The sequence below is a fragment of the Monodelphis domestica genome, chromosome 8 (genome assembly GCF_027887165.1).
Source record: "Monodelphis domestica isolate mMonDom1 chromosome 8, mMonDom1.pri, whole genome shotgun sequence".
NCBI lineage: Eukaryota > Metazoa > Chordata > Mammalia > Didelphimorphia > Didelphidae > Monodelphis > Monodelphis domestica.
The window spans coordinates 226,236,315-226,257,717 of NC_077234.1; the positions used below are offsets into that span (position 1 = coordinate 226,236,315).

At 34.1% G+C, this 21,403-nt stretch overlaps 1 protein-coding gene across 1 annotated transcript in view; it reads right to left on the reverse strand.

Moving 5' to 3' along the window:
* Positions 1–4,048: 4,048 nt before the first annotated feature.
* The window catches only part of ANOS1 (anosmin 1), a 228,090-nt gene continuing 210,735 nt past the window's right edge, over positions 4,049–21,403 (reverse strand). The window contains exons 10-14 of the mRNA XM_016424798.2: positions 13,777–13,871; positions 11,200–11,371; positions 10,295–10,515; positions 8,813–8,954; positions 4,049–8,203 (exon numbers count right to left, since the gene is read on the reverse strand). Of these exons, the coding sequence (XP_016280284.1) occupies positions 8,145–8,203; positions 8,813–8,954; positions 10,295–10,515; positions 11,200–11,371; positions 13,777–13,871 (689 nt within the window). The 3' untranslated portion in view covers positions 4,049–8,144. The remainder of the gene's footprint in view (positions 8,204–8,812; positions 8,955–10,294; positions 10,516–11,199; positions 11,372–13,776; positions 13,872–21,403) is intronic.

Sequence of the window (21,403 nt, forward strand, 5' to 3'; positions counted from 1 at the left end):
ACAGAGAGACAGAGAGAGAGAATGCAAGTAGTTGGTTGCATTTTGTCTTCCCCTTTAGGATGTGAGCTTCCTTCAGGTCAGAGATCAAGGTTTTCCCTTTCTTTGTTGCTTTGTGTCTCTAGTGCCTGGAACATAAAAAATACTAACATGCTTGCTACTGATGCTACGGCTGGTGATGATGAAAGAATCAAGAATTGTATTTTTAAATTCTTACCATAATCCTAACACATCCCCCCCCCGACATATCTAATTTAGATGCTCCAAATAAAGAGATTCAATGCAGTACTTCTGCTAAGCATTTATATTCTAGCCTTGCTTATTTCACAATTCTGGCAATCCTGGGCTATCCTGATCATGAGACCTGATTTCACAAAACTCATTTGTTTTGTTTCAGATGAAATCTGGGGCTAGATTTCCATTTCCGGTTCTGGCAATGTCTTAATTTCTGAAGGAGAATGAGTTTCACTGTTTTATCAAGTCTACTTCTAGGCTGGGATTATGTATCTGAGGCATTTTCTTTCAGTGGAATGTCCTTTCCCCTTACAGATTCCAGCAATTGATAGGTTTAATTTCATGGGGCATGACTGCTTTCTAGACAGATTTGTTAGATATGTAGCCATTTTGTGAAAAGCATTTATAGACTAAATTTCAAGACAATATTTCAAACCTGTTTAGTGTTTGTCACTTGAAAAGGGATAATGTAAAATCAGCCTCTTTTCTATTGTATTTATCCATTTGAAAAATGTGAAAAATTTGAAAAAAAAACTGCCTGAAAATGTCTTTCTTGGAAAAACTGTATTTTCTTTGCAGACGCTCATCTATTCATCATGCTTATATCATTCCCAGTCAAAGGAAAAAAGGAAATGTATCAACCTTGATTTACATAGAAAAAGAGAAACCCCAAAGTTAACTGAGATAGAGTTGATCCTGAATGACTAAAACCTTCCCTTCATCAGTCTCTCTAAAATCTCTAGCCTAATTTCATTTTCAAACAAGGTAAAGCCACTTTCTGCAAAATTTTCCCATCTCAAATATTCTAGTCTTATTTGTATGTGTGACTTAGTTTCAGCAAATTCAGATCCCTACCACTTAATCATCACATTAAAATGACTTAAACATCTCACAACAGGTGACCAGAATTAAACACATTGCTCTGTCCTTCTTCCCCTTATTTGTATTGTATTAATCATCTCTCATCTCTCTCTCCACTCATTCTATGGTCACATACTTCCATTTACTTACTGTGCATTTCCTTAGATCTACTTCAATCATTCTTTATTAGCAACAGGTTTATCTTTTAATGTTGCCTAAACTTAGACATATGCAGATAAAAGTTTAATAACTAGTCTATAGTGGGGGGAGAAGGATGAAAGCAAATACTTTATAGTTAAATCTATTTTTAATACTTTCTTAAGTCTAGACAGGAAAACTAGTGGAAAAGTGGTTAGAAAGCCAGACTTAGAATCAGGAAAACTCATCTTCCTGAGTTCAAATCTGGCCTCAGATACTTAGCAGCTACATGACCCTGGACAAATCACTTAACACTTTTCAGTTTTTTGAGATATAAAATGATCTAGAGAAGGAAATGGCAAATCACTCCAGTATCTTTGCCAGGAAAACTCCAAATGGGGTTATGAAGATTCAGATATGACTGGAAACAACTAAATATCAACAAAGCCCAAACAATCAACAATACAATAAATTGTCATTATTTATTAATGATTTCTGAGTTGTAAATGTCAAGCCTGAAAATGTTATGATGGTTTTGATTAGAGCTGGTTCCAGCACACCTCTACGCTTGCTTCGCCTGTTTAGTCTCTACCAAATGCTTACCCTTTTCAGTTTGTCTACAATTCTCTTTAATCTGAGATGTATGGCAAATACACACAGGAAAGCTGCCATATGTCCAAACAGAACTGATATAATTCTAAATTGAAACTCCTTGGATTTGTTCAGGTTATATTTTATATACACTTATGTATACATTTTGCCACATTTCTCCAATTAGAATGTAAGCTCCTTGAGGGCAGGAAGTGCTTAATTTTAATATTTGTGCTCTTAACAATACCTGGTGCTAAGTAGGTACTTTAAAATATCTCTTAACTGGTAAACTGTTACTCTTCCCTTATAGCTCATCTGGCTTCTCTCCTTTAAAAAGTCCCCTATGAATTCTATGATCTTTGAAGAGAGTTAATATTTGCTGTAGACAAAGGGGAGGCTAGATAGAAACTTAGGTGAGAATATAAACCCAACAGCAGAATTAGGAAGAGGCCTTAGCAATAAGAAAGTGAGCATGAGGCTTGTTTTGCAGGGCTTCCAGAGGCAGAGAGATTCATAGAAAAAAATTTTAATAGCAAGACAATGACTTTGATCACAATGGTAGACCTCAACAGGATGGCTCTTGAAGAAGAGTTCCAGTGGAAAGAGGTCAAGAACAGATAATAGCAATGTTTATATACTTACTCATTATCAGCTGTGTGGATTAATCAGAAGTAGTTCTTCAAGACTCCATGATGTCCAACATACAATAATTGAATGTTTTAGCTTAATAGGAGGGTTTTGAAAAGAAGTAGGGTTAATGAAAATAAGTCAAAGAAGAAAAAAAGAGAACATTTTGCATCATTTAAAAATGCAAATAAGAGAGCAAAAGAAAATGCAGAAAGGGATTCAGAAAATCAAAGGAGTGTTGACATTACTGTGTTAAATTTGAATTATATGTGCTTTGATAGCTGTATATAATAGAGAATCACAGTTTCATATGGGTTTCTCTTTTTTATGTTCTTTGTGTGTGGAAATGCCCATGCTCTTAATGCTTATAAATTCATAATAATAAAAGAGAAATTTTTAAATAAATAAAATACTGATGAACCAATAATAAAAAATGATGTCTCCCTAAACTGATTTTGGTTGTGTACATTTTGGTATGGAACAATGAATATTTGTTTTCTGATCTGGTAGTTGATTACTTTTAACACCAGAATGAGAGAGATGAAGAAACTATAAGGGTTAATAAATATTTTCAAGTACAAATCTCTAGACCCTAGGAATGGAGGGGTTATATCAGAACAGAGGTTTTTTAACTATTTTGTGTTATGGAACCCTTTGGCACTTCACTCTGGTGAAAACTATGGATCCTTTCACAGAAAAATAGTTTGTTGCTGCCTGATAAAAATGTTAAATTTTAGTTAAAGGTTAATGAAAATAAAAGCATATTTTCCCATCAAAATTTGTAAAACCTTTTAGAATCTGTGCACAGCTCCAAGTTAAGAACCCTTTTTTAGAAGTTGAACTCAAGATACATATGTATAAAGTCTATTTAGATCTTAGGAAGACTTATGAGGTATGTTCTTATCATATAACCTATACATAACAAATATGAGTTTTGAAAAATGTCAAAGAATGGCTGGGGAGAATGTTTTGTGCAGTCTCTTCTCATTTTCCTCTCTCTCTTTCTCTTTCTCTCTCTCAAATATGTGTATAAATGAGTGTGTTTGAATAGTATGTATATATGTATATGTATACATGTGTGTATAAACAACATTAAAATTTAAATATTCCTGACAATCTCTAAAATATTATTAAGGAACAAACTAATTAAAAATCGTGTGGGAAAATATTGTTCCCACTAGACAACATAAAAAGCATAAAAAGTTTTTATTATGGTATCTTTGTAGGTGATCCTTCAGTTATGCTATAGAAGCATTTTAATCATATTTAAATGTGGAAGCTATATAGAATTATTGAGGATACTCTGGACACCTCTTGTAATCTAAAACTATAAGAAAATAAGTGAAAAACCGTTACTAAAAAGCATCATGAATTATGATTTTAAATGTGATGAAAGGCTTGTAGAGTGTTGATTGTCAACTCTGAAATACTTTCATTAGAATGAAGTGTTGTTTTCTTAACATTAACCAGAACTCAATTCCAGACATACTGAGAGAGCAAACTTATGCTACTTGAATCTGATTTGTGTCAGACGATTCTTTGAATTGCTCAAGATAAAAAAATAAAATGTGACTCACTTGGAAGGAAATATGCAGCCTCCTTTACAGGTTTAGGGATAGTTTATTACTTAAACAATATGTACAAATTCTAACATGAAAATAATGAGTAACAGAATATCAGACTATTTACAGTTACTTTTGCTTGTTTTTTACAAAAAATTTACAAGAAGATTTCTTCTCTGTAAATAATAGGACAGACATACACAAAAATCAAACTTTTTCTGTATTACAAACATAAATAAATATTGACTTTAAATGACTGTTACAGGGAACATGATTTCTACAGCCCACTTGGGTGACAGATAAACAGTTCTGTTATCTTCACACTACAATATAATTACGTAAAGGAAAAAAAATAACTTTACATATAAACCTCTGTTAATCACTCTGTAAATTGTATAACTTGCTAATATATTCAGTAGAGATATGACAGTCATTACAGTTCATGCCGATAACTGAGCACTGAGTTTGGGCATGCAAACCATATATAATAATCAACATCTTCAGGTAATTCATTTACATTTCTTAAATAATATTTAAACTACATGCAACAGTTTTTGAGCCTCAGTTTCTGGTTCTAAAGTGTAAGACCTATAACATGCCTTACAATTATTTGGGATTTTTAGTACCAACAAAAATGTAGGATTTTGTGTCACAAAATGTAAGGAAGGGGAATTAATAAATAAGTCAAAATCACAATAATCACAAAATTAAATTTCCACTGGCATTATTTAGACATGTGACAGAAATCATTTTTATGTGTTCTAAATGAGCAAGGAGATAATAAGATGGCCTATTTCAATGTTGGGCTTTTTAACATATTACTTTCTTCTGTCTCCTCTGTTCCCAGTGTCCCCTCACCTTAATTGTGTATCTTACTATAGTGTTCGAGTCTTCTCCTACAATCCTAATATGGGCAGAATCTCTCTTCTCAGCCAAGGTTTCAGGACAGGGCCTGAATTGTGTTCCTTTAGCTTTATAAGAAGCAACAATATGTTCTGATTTGAATTCTGATTTGTAAACATTTCCAAAATAACATAGCACAAAAATGATCTTTTCCCATAAATGGTATGAAAATTGTTTCATGTGATTTCAAATGGACATAAGACCATTTGCAAACAAAACAAAACAAAACCTTAAAATTTTCAGATGGAAAAAAAAATCTTCATGAGATAAAAATCCAAGACACATACATTCTAGCAGGCCAAAATATGGTTTACTAAATAAATACTTGTCTTTTCTCTATTTTCAGTACTTTCTGAACAACTAAAATATTTAGCTAGTTCAGTTCCCCAAACACTGATTTTAATTATTAAATGTAATAGTATTGTCTTTAAACGTGAGATCTGAACAATTTTAATATATCTTATAAATTTCTGCCAGACAGATTTCATGATTAGATACAGAAATAATACATTTGTTTCTTTTTAAATGATAGTTTTCAATTCTCAAAAGTGAAATTATACTTTTTACTTTGCCAAAGTGAACTTATTGAAAGTTAAGAACATGCAAAACAACCGTTCTTTAAGCTAATAATTTCCTATATTTTTAAATAAAAATCTACCACTCAAACTTGAATGATGTGTTATAGAGATTAAAAAAAAGAAACAGATGTTGATATAGACAGTTGCTTGTTACTATGGAATTAATGGTATTAATTGTGGATTTCAGCCTCTATCTATAGATTTAAAACAATACTTTATATCTTGGCTAGCCCAAACTAAAGGAGAAATATTTCAGTTCTCCATACATTTACATTCTTATTAGTATCTTTTGACCTACTTATTTCAACCATTCATGACTAACAGATTTTAAAGATTGATTGCATTGATTCTATAATAACCAAAAAGAAAAAAAGAAAATTATAAACTTGGGCTTGACACAAAGTGTGCTTCTTTTTTCTCTCTTAAAATTTTGTTATTGTTGATTTTGATTGTTGGCATTGGTACTGAAATTTAGCATAACTTTCAAAGGAGACCTCTGTGAAATGTTTGCTTATTCCTCATGCATTTTAACATGAGTTTCTTGTTTCCTTCAACAAAATGGTTTAGATCTCAAAAATCTGGTATATTTCCCAAGGTTTATTTATATGCTTATCTGAATTAAGAGTTGCCTAAAAAACCAATAAGAACTTTCATTTGGACTTTTTTTAGGCTACATGCATGACCTACTAAAATTATTCATTAGGAATTTTCAATTTTTTCACTATAAAAGGAAAATATTTTAGAAATCAATGTTTGGGTTTCCTGATCTTATAAGCAGTTTTACAAATAAAACCTAGATACAGCATTTGGGTTGATAAAAATAGATGATCAGACAAATAATCTTACATTTATATGTGTGTGTATGTGTGTACATAGGTTCCATGAATTCTAAGTTCTATATTAGTTCCCATAATTCTATGCATCCATAAGACAATCATTAAGTGATTTGATAAATTTGTATATGAAGTAATGATGAAAATGTGCTTTTCTAAAATATTAAAACATTTTTTCCCAGTGAACTTCAAGATGAAAGCCATGCAATTAAAAAAATAAATTTATGGTTATCTTTTTAAACAAGAGAAAACCTGGAAGGAAATTAACTATTAACTCCTCTCATTAATTCTCATTGTCTTTGGCAAGATTCCTGGGATTTTGTTTACTTTTCCCATATGGATAAGCTGTTTTGAGCTTTTCCCAGTAAAAACTAAGTCCAACATGGTATGCATATGTGTGTGAACGTATATGCATCATATATGTATGTGTGCATATTTGCATGTGTGTATGCCTGTTTCATATGTATACCTTGAAAAATCCTATAATCTCATTTCTTTAGGAATAATCATAGCAATTACATATTCTGATAGGGTCAATTTTATTCTGATTGGGAATGATTAGGGTAATTTTGTATCAATCCAAATGAGAAACTGCTTATAGAAAAGAATTTTAAAATAATATAACTCATGTAGTAAGGATGAATTACATGCAGAATAACTATTTTTCTCCCATGAATCAAAGCACTTTTTGTACTTTTCAAAAAAAATCTGTAAGTCCAGAGTAAAGCATTAGAAAAAGTTTGGACTGAAACTCTCTTCATTTTAAGAATGGAGTAACATAAGTCTTCAATTATATGAACATTTTAAGAAAATGGAAGCAAATGGCAGTTTTCCTCCTTAACTAAAAATAAATGAAAGAACAAATAGCATTGCACAATTGGGGAATTTAAATTCTTAGACCCAAGAAAAACTTCGATTACTAGACTGGGAGACAGTGAAATGATTGATTTCCTGAAGAAGAAATGGGAAACATTCTCTGGGCTAAATCAATCAATTACTTGGATATTTTGATTACTGTCTAAATAAATTGGTGGCACAATAATACCCAATTCAAGGTTAACATGAATTTATCAGGATTTAGTGCGGGCGTTAGAATGGATTGCAATATTCAAGTAGGGTACAAAATATCTAAATATTACGCTGTTTAGGAGGTGAGTTGGAATGGTAAAGATACTTCAGTGGTGTGCAAATCCTCATTTCATTTACCTATTCACGTAAGTACATATAAATCATTTCCCAATGGTGTCTGATTGATAATACAGATGTGGCCTAACCACAACATTCACCATATCATTTGGGGAAAACTGTTAAACATGAATTCTCCTCATCTCATATTTCTTAAATTGATACTGTTAATATATTTTCAGACTAAAATCTCTATTATTGTCTTTATTTTTTTAGTGCCTTCATTTTCTCCCACATTTTCTTCCATCATCTACACAAAGCTGGTCTAAATTGGTCAAATGCAAAACCACTTTTCTCTAAAGATCCTTTCCCAAAGATCATCAAAGACACATATGGCACCCATTGTATTTAGTTTAAGTATAGGAAACAAAATCTCAGTTACAATAGGCATTTTCTTCATAATGACATAGGTGTGCTTTATATCTTCAGTTGGCAGAATATGGACACTACTGTTGTAATGCTTGTAACATGCAGGGTTGCAGGCACATGTATTGAGGAAAATGTCTATGCAGAACTAGCAATTTATTATATGTGATTGTAACTTCATCTAGGTAAGATAAGGATGGGGAAAGTACCTATTTGTCCTGCAAATATTCTGTAGTTCAATATTCTTTCACTCTAAAAATCATTTCATTTTAGTATTTTTCTGGGGAAGGCTTGTAGTGATGTGGATGATGTTGTTTAAGATGAGGTCCTAAGAAATGAAAAGAAGCATATTTTAGTTTTACGTAGTGGGCAATTGATGAGTACTTTCTCACTAGATTAAATAGCTATGATTTTCCATGCCATTAAGTCCTTATTGCTTCTCTGTCCCTCTCCCTTTTCCAACTCTCCCAAACACATGCATACAATGAAAGCAAAATCCAAAAGAAGAAATAATGGAGGAAGAGAGAAATAGAGACAGGGGTTGAGAAGGAAGTAGGGAGGGAAGAATGAAAAAAAGGGAGGAAAGAAGGGTGTAAACACCAGAAAGGTGAGGGAAGGATGAATGGAGAAAGGGAGGAAGGGAGAAAAGGAGTGGTTGGGAAAGATGAAGAAAGGAAAGAAGTAAAAAGAATCTATCTAGCTGAACCTGCACACATAATGCCCCCACAGAGCTATGATAGATAAAAATAAGTCAAATCCATATCAATGTTATCATTGATAACATTCAACTTCTCTGGTAAGAAGAGTTTTAAATGGGGTAAATGTTCATGTTTCATGTACAGTTTTCACAATTTATTTTGATTAATGATGGTTGTAATGAACACATCCTTTATTTCTAATTGATTCAAAAGATTTTTTTCTGAGCCACCATACTTACTGTGAGGTGAAGATGACAGCAGGTCAGGTGTCCGAAAAGACTTTATTGTGGCTGGCCCTTCCCCTCCAGTAGTTAGGACTTGCACTTCCAATCTGTAAAGTGTGGATGGTCTCAAATTCGGCACAGTCAGCACATAGTGATCCTAAAGAATAAAATTAAATTCAAATGAATATTTTGGATTTAGTACACAATTAAAGCTTTCTCTGAAGATATTTTGTTCCTCATGGGGACCATTTGCTTATAGTAATACCTATTCACATTTTTGAAACCACATTTAAATTTGTAAGAAAAGAATGTTTTTGCTAATTTGCTTGGTTTCTCCACTGTACAGTTTCTTAGCACCTAACTAAATTCTTGGCAGCATCAGGCATTTGGCAAAGAGTAAATCTGCAAAGATGCCAATTCTCAGGGTTCACTTGGATTTTGATTTATTTCTTGGCCTTAACATAAGACTTTCCCATGGTTTTAAGTTTTCAGCTGCCCATGTTGTGATGTGAATTCATGATAATTCCAATTTTAAACATCCCACAATGATTAGTGACTATGACTGTACATGCTTATTTATTTAAAAAGAAAAATTCTTCCAAAGCTTGTGTATAATATTTGCAGATATGAATACATTTCAAAACAGACTATTTAAAATTTTTCTTTTAGGACTTCAATCTCTCTCTCTCTCTCTCTCTCTCTCTCTCTCTCTCTCTCTCTCTCTCTCTCTCTCTCTCTTTGTCCCTCCCTATCTCTTTCCTTACCTCCCTCCCTTTATTTTTTGTCTGTATTTGACTATCTCTGTCTTTTTCCTTCCTTTTCTTCCCTCTCTCTCCTGCCTTCCTCTCTTCCTTCCATCTTTATCTTTATGTCTGTTTCCTTTCCTTACCTCTCCTTCCTGTTAAATATCCTAAGAAAACTTTGAAGAGAATAAAAGTACACAACTTATTCCCTTCTTCTGCCTTTCCCAAAAGATTCAGTGTCTTAGAAATGAGTCCAAATCTTTATGCTGCCTACAGCTTAATTCAGTTGTGTTTCAGGGAGAAAGTCAAGTAGCAATTAAATTATTGGTGAGTTAGTTGGTATTTAGCATTTCTTTCTAAAAGGTAGTGCTTACTTCCAGGACAAGGTTCAGAGATTAAACATAGACTCTGCACACAACATGGGCTAGAGAATCTTTATTACAAAGTTATCAAAGAAATGATCATTCTCATTTCTTCTTCTAAGATGAACTGAGCAGTCACATGTTCATTGTTATCTAAAAGCAGTCTAGGGAACATCTGATGCCAAGCTTCATCTGAATGCTTTACTACTCTATTGTCACAAGCTGAATGTAAAGGGTGTTGGAGCTCACATATCACAATCAAAGATGGGGAAGTAGAAAGAGAGAATTTCAGTGTAACATAGATTACAATGGTGTATAAATTAGAATTCAGAATTGAACAAGGAACATTAAATGGAAGAAACAAGAATCGGGTTTTTTTTTACAACACTTACTGCTGGCAGTATCTGAGACTGGGAAATGATGCTATTGGGTAAGCTATTTTGTCTACTCTCTGTGGTGACTTCTGCCCAAGTGACTTGAAATCCTGTCATAGGCTGATAGAGATTGGCTTTGGACATCTTCCAGGAAAAGTGTCCTGTGATATTGACTTCTTGAACAACAAAAGATGCTGACAGGTTCTCAGGCTTCGCTAACACTTTGGAAAGAGCTGGACCTGTAAATACATTAAGAACAGAATATCATGTTACAACTGCATGAGCACAAATGAAAGTAGGCCCTCTTATGAATTTATGAATCAGATATTATTGCCTTCTTCTTGAATCCTAGTCGAGGCTTTTAGGAACTAAAGTCAAAGCCCCTTTGATGCAATACAGATGATAACTGAAAAACAAACATTGAGCAATTTTCTCAAAATTGCCTTTATTCTGGGCTTGTTTTTCCTGGACAGTATATGATGATATCTCTATGTACTAGTGAAATCCTATTTGTTAGCAAAAACATTCTTTTCTTTAAAAAAATATTTTAATTGATACCTTTTGTTTTCTTTATCCCTCTTCAAATCCAGAGAACAATCCCTTACAACAAATGATTTTTAAAAGTGAATTAAGAGAAAAAAATCACCAAAAGACAAAAGTACGATATTATATGTAATGTCCTAAACCTTTGGACTCTCATTTTTACAAAGAAGTCAGGAGAAAGGAAGGACATTTTTTCCAGTACTTCACTAGCAAAATTTCATAATACAACAAATCCAATGGGGGCCATTAGGTTAGAATATGACATTATAAGAATGGCTACTTTAATCTTTCGGTCTTGTGAGTTACATTCTGAAACTATTCTCCCAACACATTTGACATCCTCCAAAGTGCACTTCATTCTTCATTAGATCTTGACTTACCTCCTTCACCAGGACAGCTATTATGTTTGTGGTTTTTCCCTTTCAGAGCAGAGCAAGGTGGGGTGGTAAAGAAAATACTTTCTGCCTTCAAACGACCCTTGGGTCTTGCCGGTTGGACAGTCACTTTATATTTGCATGAAAAGGCCAGATCTTGAAGAATTATATAATTTTCCTAAAGCCAGAAAAACACAATTTGCTGCAAATAAACTTATTATAGATAAAAATGGCAGGAGATAAAATCACTTTATCTCTCAAATCTTTTTTTATATGTATAGCTGACTCAATGTGGCTTTTATAAAAACTACAAAGGGGATGCTGTCTGTCATGATTAATTACAATTGTGAAACATTATCATTGCTTCAGGATATGCCCTTTATTATTAAACAATAACTTAGTCATTCTGCATCAAAGCAGCCAACTTCTAACACTTGGAAGAAGCTCTTGAACTTGGTGGCAATGGGGGTGGAAGTGCCAAGTTGTAAACACTAATCTAATTTATTTTCAACATTTAAAAAAATGGATTTAAGTTTTTCTGAAAGATTGCCTTTGGCCACATGTAGCAGATTTCCTTTGAGTATATGGAAATTCCAAAAAAGACCTGATACCAATCATTGTTGCCCTTATGACTTCTAGCCATACTCTGATCATCAAACAGTCTATTCCAGATCCATACTAGCTTTCTAAGGTGTCAGGCATTTGGCTATAGTCCTTTAAAACATTAAACTGTATGCCTAATATCATGTGGGCAGTCAGAGACAAAGCCTGGATACAACCTCAGTTACCTTGACTCCAAATATGGCAAATAGTTAACTCTTTTAAATGCCTATTGAATTGGATTTTGTTTCAGTAGATTAGGGCATAGCTGACTCCCTGGGCATCTTTCTATTCTAATTATAAGACATTGAAAATTTTACCTGTAGGATGAAATTATGAAAATGTGCCATGCTAAGTTTTGATATTGTATATTGTTGAGTCAATTTCCATTAAAGGTGGCACTAATCTAAATTTACCCACAATGTCAATGAATTGCTGTTTGCCCAATAACACTGAGTTTTATTCCTTTTTGTTCTGGTGGCTACTGAAAAAAAAAAGGCTATTTAGAGAAAAGACTAGGGAGGTATTTTATAATCACATCCTTAGGAGCCTAGGATTCAGATCTTATCAGCTTTCACAAACAAGCAGGGAGCCACTGACAAGTTTTTGAGCATAATAACTACATAGAAATCCAGTGGAAAAATCAAATAACTGAAATCTTTAAAAATCTGACAAAATTTATATTAGTTCAAACTATAATAATATTTATCACAGGACATTAGGTTCTATTTGTCACAAAAAATGTTTTTGTTATTCCAAATTTTTTAAAATATCTATTCAATCCTTAAAATGTTAACTGTGTCTTACAGTCATCATAGATAAAGATGTATATGTTTAAAATCTTAAGTAGAAGAGACCATAGAGATAAAATCATGCATAATTAGAGAAGAGAGATGAAAGGAATTTTTAAAATGTTTATACTAAATCTCCTCCTTTCACTTCATCTAGAGAGTTTAAATGTATCTTACATTGTACAATAGAAATAAGACTAACTTTAGCATCAATTCAAATCCCACCTCTAATATAGTATAGATGACCTTTTACTTTCACTGGGATGAAGTTTTATTGTCTGTAAAATAAAGGTGTTGGCCTAGATCCATGTTGGTGGACCTATTACACACATGCTGAAGGGGGATGCTTCCTTCCCCCTCTCCATGTACCTGAGGACATTTCACACATGACCTAACCCTCTGCCAGCAGCCCAGTGGGAGTGCTTCCTCCCTCCCCTATCTGGGAAAAGGAGTGGGGCTGTAGTTTGGGCACTCAGTGTCTAAAAGGTACACCATCACTGGTCTTTGAGGTCACTTCTAATTCTAAATCTCTGATCATAGTTGCTCAGGCAGATGCATAACCTAATTTGAGCTGAGACTTGAATTCAAGTCTTCTGACAAGACTAGTAGTTTTTCTATTAAATATCCACCTAATAAGGAAATCAGATGCTTTAGTGGAAAGGGGGCTGCTCTTGGAGACAGAAAGCACAGAGTTCAAATCCAGCTAGCTTCAAACATTTTAAAATTGTGTGACTGAGTAATTCACAATCTCTGCCTGTCTCAGTTTCCTCACACATAAAAAGGAGGTAATAATTTATCTCCCGCAGATCATTATGAGGATCAAAAGAGATAGCCTGGGACATAAGATGTACTTAATAAATTCTTGTTTCCTTCCCTTCTTTCTCTTTATAACCACAGATACATTCCCTGTACAACATCTCTAAACAAGTGGGAAGTTTACTACCCCTGAGATGTGCATTTCTACTTTGGAAAACTTTAATTAAAAAAAAAAAAACCCTTATCTTCTGTCTCAGTGCCAACTGTCTTAGTATCAGCTAGGCAATCAATATTAAATGACCTGCCTAGTCACAAAACTAGAAGAATCTGTGTCCAGATTTGAATGTAAATCCTCCCAACTCAAAGTCTAATGCTCTATACACTGTGCTACCTAGCTGTCCCTAAAAATTTTAATTTTTAAGAAATTTCAACTTACATGGGCCATACCAGTAGCTTTCTCAGGTTCACTCGTTTCATTATGAGTACATGATTCTGCAAACCACTGGACATGATATCGATTAACACTGGCATCTAAAATACATGATTTTAAAAAGGAAGTGAGATATTTTAAATGCATATGTATCTGCAGCCCTTAAAATTTCAGAGAAGAGGGAAAATAAAAATGTTATAATGATCAACAAATTATATACAATGGCAATAGTTGCATAGCAGATAACTTCAATTAGGTAAGTATATAGATGTAAACAATGTTAAATCTGTGAAAACTCAAGTATTATTTAGGAAACGATCTTTAGACAAAGAAGGGCATAGTGATTCTTAGACTTTTTTGAGGGAAGATATAATTGAGTTTGCCATTTAAAAAAAAGATTTTCTTTTTTATTGTAAACCCAATAAGATCTTCAATACACACATTTCAATATACAAAGAACTTGGTAGGAGCAGAATCTGTGGTATGAGATACTATGAAGTTCTGTTATTTAGTTTTGAAAATATATTAAATGCAATAGGTAGTAACAAATTGCTCTATTTTCCCTACTGTAATAAATGGATACTCTAGGAAATACTGCTGCAATAAAGGGGAAACTGGGGTTGCCTATTGATCTATATTGATGGCTAATTGATCAAGATATTAGATGGCTTATGGATCAAGATTTTGCTTACCCTCCTCCCTCGAATACCACCCATTTTTCTACCCGCTCCTTCCTGCTTCCCTTCCCCTCTCCCCTGTTAGTCAGCCACCTTTCTATGTAACTAAAGGTGGTGAACTGTGAGGTTTAGAGAAGATACTTTTTCCCTCTTTCTCAAGTAAGGAGGTTTATTGGGGGAAGATAGGACAGAATGGAGGATGAGGTGGGAGGGATGGGGTTTTCCCTAATCTATACAAGGAGTTAGGAGGGTATCGGGTAATCAGTAACTATCAGAGACAGTCAGAGAGATATAAGAGGACAAATATTTTCTTCTTTCTTCTTTTAACCAGCCAGATAATCTCAGCTTGATTAATTCAAGTCCAGAGACACAATTAGTTCTTCAGTTTCAGCCAACAACCTCAGCCAAACAAAATTTCTTCCCTCCCCTCTCAGAAACCAAGAGGCTCTCAGCCTCAGGTCAGAAGCTAAGAGGGGTCCAGTCAGAAGCTTCTCTGTGTAGCCCCCAAAAGCAAGTCTTTTTTTTCCCCTCCTCTCTCCAAAGCCAAGAGAGACTCCTTCAGTTCATCTGTGGGGTTAGCTTCCAACTGCCTTTTCCCGGGAACATTCCAAATGGAATATTACTTTTTTGATTGACAGATGATATCCCTTGCTTGCAATGCAGATTCTCTCTTTTACAATTCCTCCCTTTTTAAAAAAAATTTTGCAACCAGCAAAATTAATGATACTTACCTTTTATATAACTCTATCTATCTATTCTTAACTCTGTACTATCTGAAATATCCCTTTACCTTCCCAAAATAACAAAAAGCCTAACTTATCTTAGCTATTCTGTCTACCTAGTGCTAAGCTAAGATAGGGTGTAGGAAAGTGGTTTAGGTAATAGAGATTTACATGAACAAGGTTTTTACATAATAACAACAAATCATATAACAATATTCAAACCATTCCAACAATTTCCATAACATTTTGAACATGCAACTGTCCTATTTCCTAATGTCTATGAATTCACTAAGTAAAATCTTCTAATACTAACAAATGCTAACCTATAATTATATGCAATCTAACTTCTATACTTCAGTATGTCTCTACTTTCCTAATATTTTGAGCAAATTCACTAAGCTGTCATTACTGTTAATAATTCGAATATTAATAAATTATTCTAATAAAATTAGTCCATTAGTAAATTAGTATTCATGTGTACATAGGTTGTACTGATTACAGATTTACATATGTACATCCTTCTAGATTTCTGAGCAAACTCATGCAGATAAGAAATTTCTTAGTCTGTTTGAATTTTCCACAGAAATTTATATCAGTGTGTGTCTTATGCAGCTATGCTATATGTTGCATACTTACCCATTCTGTGAGGTGTCTTCCTTTTCTATGTATGTCTTACTTTTCTATTGCATGCATATATGTGATGTTAATATGTATGATGCATTCTTACATATCTTCATGATCACAAGTCCCAAAATTTCAAAGTCCTCCTATATCCTTTTATGTTGATTGCAGAGCTCTGTCTTCATCTTTGGCCCTTCGTCTGGTCAGCATGCCAGTCTCCCGTCTTCTTTCACTCTAGATTGAAGACTTGTTCTTCCATTCCGGAACAAACTCAGGAACAAACACGAACATGTATGTGTGTAAGGTTTATTACATGTGAGTGCCTGTAAGATTGAAATTTACATTTGCATGTAAGATGAGATCTTCATGAATGCTTGTCAGAATTTATCATTCTTCATGTGTGTAAGTGAGCATTACATGTGATTATCTTCACACATTGGAGTAAGCTTGGTATATGTACATCTTCATGCATACAAGTAAATGCATACAAGTAAGCTGTACATGTGTTCTTCATAGGTGTGCGTAAGCATAAGTTCTCAAGATTTTGTTAATAATAGTGATTTGAAGTTTTTATCTTTTTGCTGTTTGACTGTTGCACAAGGAGGTTTATTGTATGGTTACTGTAATTATTTCTTGGAGATAGAATTTAGAAAATTATGTATTCATTTGAAATAACATTGTTTCTATCTGTTCTGTTATTGTGTGGCTGGCAGAGATTATGTATAAAATATATAGAAGCTTTTATTTTCCTATGGCTGCTAATGTTTTCCTTTTGTCTGTGTTATTAGCTGCATTTCTTTATGAAACTATATTATCAGCTTTAGGGGTGCTTTCCTGTTATCATTTAAACATGTGCAATGCTCTCTTGTCTGTACTGTATTCTGGTGGCAAGTACTCTCATGTGCTTTCCTTTGTTTCCAGTAGGGACTGTTATTGATTTTTTTCTTGAGCTATTCATGTTTGTTCATGACTAGGACTTTTTTTTTATCAGATGTCATCCGTATGTATCTTTACTGATGACATGATCATATTGTTGTGTCTAATGAGGTACTATGAAATAATATCTTCATGGTATACCTTCTCTCTCTTCCTTCCCCCGTTAGAGACTATTTTAGGATGAAAGTTGAGAGATATGGATAACCTTTTTCAATTATCATCTATAACTTGCTGTTAAAGTCTTGTTAGCAAATTCATCCAATGTGAATACATGCTTCCATAGCATTATAGACATGTGTGTCTATCCTAGTTAAGAATTTGGAGTATTATGCTATAAGTTTAGGAGTGTTCTAGTTGTTGTTGAATTACTTGTTCTTCTGCTGGAATATTTTATTTTCTATGCTACCTAAGACTAGTCTTCATTCTCATAAGGTTTTGTGTAGTATGTTGCCCTATGGAACTTCAACAAATCTTGGTTTCACTGTTACAGCATGAATGGTACTTGTCATATTTGTGAAGTTGGAGAATAGAAGTGAAATTGTGTACCTATCTCTCCTCCTCCAGTTCTTTAATATGTTTCTTGATATCCACCTTCCCATTCAAAATCTGTATTTGTACAAGCCATGTAATTCAACTTCTCTCTAAAGTCATCTTCATTATCAACCCCTAATCTTGTTTAAAGTTCTTCTAATGGTATGCAACTTGTTCTGTGCCCAGAGAATATCTCCTCATCATAGTCTTGGTGAGATTTTGATTGCACTGGTTTCAGGCATTCAATCTTCTCATTAGTGTCCCACACATCCCCTTCTTCATCTACCTCTTCATAAAGCTTATAAAATTGAAAAGGCATTTGTTCTAAATCATCTTCATTCATTATTACACCTTCTGGTATTCCTTCTGATTCAGATTCACTAAATCCATTCACTATGTTCTTTGGATTTTTCTCAGTGTCATGTAGACTTATATCAGATGTTGGTAACTCTGGCTTTGCATTTTGATTTAAGCCTATGTCACCAGCTTCTGTGTTTTTCAAATCAGTTTCTGGTTGTTTGTAATTACTAAGCTTTAGATTTTCATTTTGAATTGGTAAACTTGATGGTATGGGGTTAGCTTCTTTTTGCAGATTATCAATGCTGTCAATAATCACAGGTACTACTCTATCACCGTTCTGAGGTTTATGTTTATCTTCACTTTCTTTTTACTGTGTAGAGATAGGAACCTTTCACTCTATGTTATTATATTGTTCTGGGAATAGGTTTATTAGATCTGCATTATCCCCTGCATCATCAGTAGAATATGTGTCTTCATTTTGTCCCATAGTATATGCATATGTTTTTGGTTTTGTAACTAAGGTGTTCATAACCACTGAATCAGTGTTCATTTCTTTTCTACCCTCTGACAGGTGCATATGTGGCTCAGTTAAATCATTTTGATTTGATTCATTTCCTATGAAGTCTACATTTGAGGTTCTATTCTCTACTATGTTGGAACATGAATCTAAATCATAGCTGTTGCTTTGGCCAGATTCCCTTCTGCCACTTACAATGCTGACTCCAAGACTGTGTTTTGAATCCCTGACAGTTACCAAGACTTCCATTCCATCCCCATATTCAAATTTAACTGTTATGTCACCTCTATTACTTTGAATAGGATTATTGTTTTCAAAAGGAATTTCAGCTCCATTTTCAGTTAATGTTGTCTTATCTATATCACTCATTCCTGGATGGAAGGTATCAGCTTCTGGATTCAAATGAGATATATTTAGAAAGGATACCTTTTCCATGTAGCTATTGGATGAATTAACTGAGTTTGGTGGGACCTGCAACTCTGTGAATGATTTGAAAGTATTTTCTTCTTTAGCAACAGTAACTTTTAGGGAATTGAAATTATATGTCTCTGTATCTGTTACTATCACATGCTTGAGTTCATGTGACTTATTCTTACTTTTTCTTTTGCACAATTCAATCCCATTGCCCACTCTCACTGAAGAAAGTTCTCTAATAAAGATTTTATTTCCTTTACACTCTTTTTCTGTGTAGTTACTGTGCAGCTCTTTTCAAAGTCTCTTATCTCAGTTTCTATTTGAGATGTTATTTCCTTTATTTCTGTATCTTTGTTTTAATCTGTCTCTGCTTTTCCCTTACTTTATTGCATGTACTATCATTCACAGATTCACTTGCTTGCACTGAATTTTCACCATTTCCCATTTTTTTCTACTATTTTTAACTGTAGCCTCATTCCCACTATTTGTTCTCTCTCCATTTGTCACACTATATACTTTAAAGGCCTGGCTTCATAATTCTTTCCTAACCATATCTGAGTTACTTAGGCTTAGCTCCAGTTTTTCTGGCCTGTTGCATCTCATGCAAATCCGGAGCTTGTTTTGAGGACTTTAACATGCAATGAGAACAACATGAGGACTTTTTGTACCTAGTTTATGTATCTTGTGTGTTCTTGCTGTTATTAACTTCATATTTCTTCTTTAAAAAACAGTTTTTAATCAAATGGCCTTTCTTGTGGCAAAAGAAACATTCCCTAGTTTCTCCCTGCACTGTCTTTGCTTTGTAACTAGGTTTTGGGTAACTAGAGTTTGTGAATGTCTTAACTGTGTTTAGGTTCTTGATTTCTTCTATCACCTTTTTCTTCAGATTTTTCTCTGTCATTTCTAATTTTTCTTTTAGGTCTTGTACCTGTTTGTTTTGTTCTAATTGATTATCAAACAAGTAACTTGCTGTGTCATGCAGTTCTATCAGGCCAACTGAGTCATACTTAAGGAAATAAGGCTTGAAGAAATTTTTTAAATAAGGTTTTCAACCCTTCAAAATTTGCCTATGGCCTTAGCTTGAAGATTTTTCACTATTTGTTTCTATACCTAAGATTGATTCTGCTATCTCTGATAAACAGTCAATGTATGTGGCAGGATGTTCCCCTTTGTTCTGTACAATCTTATCAAACCTAGGCCATGCATTCAGTTTTGAACAGCACTGTTTTATGGCCTGAAGCAAGTTCTCCCTGCATTTCCTTAGGTAGGACATGCTAGTAGGGTTAGCAAAGTCCATATCTACCCTTTGCTCCACAGTGGGCCAGCTAGTCAGGCTACTATCAGATCTAGTCTTCTCCAGGAATTGTCTTTCCTCTTGGGGGCTGAACAGTTCTGACAGGAGAAACTCAAAATTCTCAAAATCAGGATCAAAAATCCTAAAAGCACATTTCAGTTCCTTTTGAGATTTGAATGTTCTATGTATTTGGGGAAACATCTATTTAGAGAGTCAAATTCTTGTGAGGAGAATTGTCTATGGACTTTGGTCTGTAGCACACCAGTTGTACTAGATAGCTTGGTGACCTCTTTTAATGGACAGATTTTCTCAAGTTCACAGTCATTGTTGTCATTGTCACCTTCATTTCCCTTATCAGTGACTTTAGGTTTTCTTCAGATGTACTGTCTGCCCCTCCATTGTCCTTGCCCATAACCTGACCTAGCCCCTTTTCCTTAATCAATTCCTCAAATAAGCTTTTAATCATGCTTTCCTGGTTGTTATCAATAGCCAGTATCTTTTCTGCCTTCAGGGGAATCACAAATCTAAAAATCTTCTGTACATAGTTTAGAGTCTGAAGGGCTGCCATAACAAGGGTGTATACTTGACCCAAACCTGCCAGAATACCAGTTCAGTTTGAAATGGCAACTGCAAAATAGACATGGTCTTGTTGTCTATGTAATCAATAGATTCAATGATCATGTGTGTCATTCTGCTGTACAGTAGAAACAAGCAATGACAGCAATCACCACAACTCCACAAATAACTTGTTTAAACATTTTTCACTCTTTTCTACTCTGCCTTTCAAAGGATTGTGAGGTTCAATCAGTCTTAGAGGTGCCAGTTGTAATTAATAGGCTTCTGGGGTGCTAGTTGTAATAAAGTGGATACTGATGATTGTAGTTGTAATAAACTCTCTATCTGTCCCTAATTGTCACAGTTGTGCCATTTCCCCAATACCCTCCTAACTCCTTGTATAGATTAGGGAAAACCCCATCCCTCTTACCTCAACCTCCATCCTATCCTATCTTCCCCAATAAACCTCCTACTTGAGAAAGAGGGGGAAAAGAATCTTCTCTAAACCTCACAGTTAACCTTGAGTTACATAGAAAGGTGGCTGACTAACAGGGGGGAGGGGAATGGAGGCAGGAGGGAGCAGGTGGGAAAAAAGGGTGGTATTTTGAGGGAGGAGCGTAGGCAATATCTTGATCTATTAGGCATCTCTTTTATTACAACAGAAACCACCCAGCATCCATTTATTACATTTATAAGCCATCTAATATAGATCTATTAGCCATCTAGTATTAGATCAATAGGAACCCTCTAGGAGTATCTCTTTATCACCCAAGTATTCTTTTTATTACGCCACCTACTTTTTTCTGTACATTTGAAAAAGATTTTATTGAAAAAATTATTCACAATGATGGATTTTCAACAGCAATATAAACTGGTTCAATCAATCAATAACCATTAATTAAGAATCTACTATGTGTCAGACACTGTGCTAAGGAATTAGGGTGACAAAAAAAGCAAGACAATCCCTGTCCTCAAGGAGTTCACAATCTAATGGGTTTAACATTAGGAAAATAATAAACATAATAAACCATATTAACCCTAACTAAAATCACATGATTATGTCAAT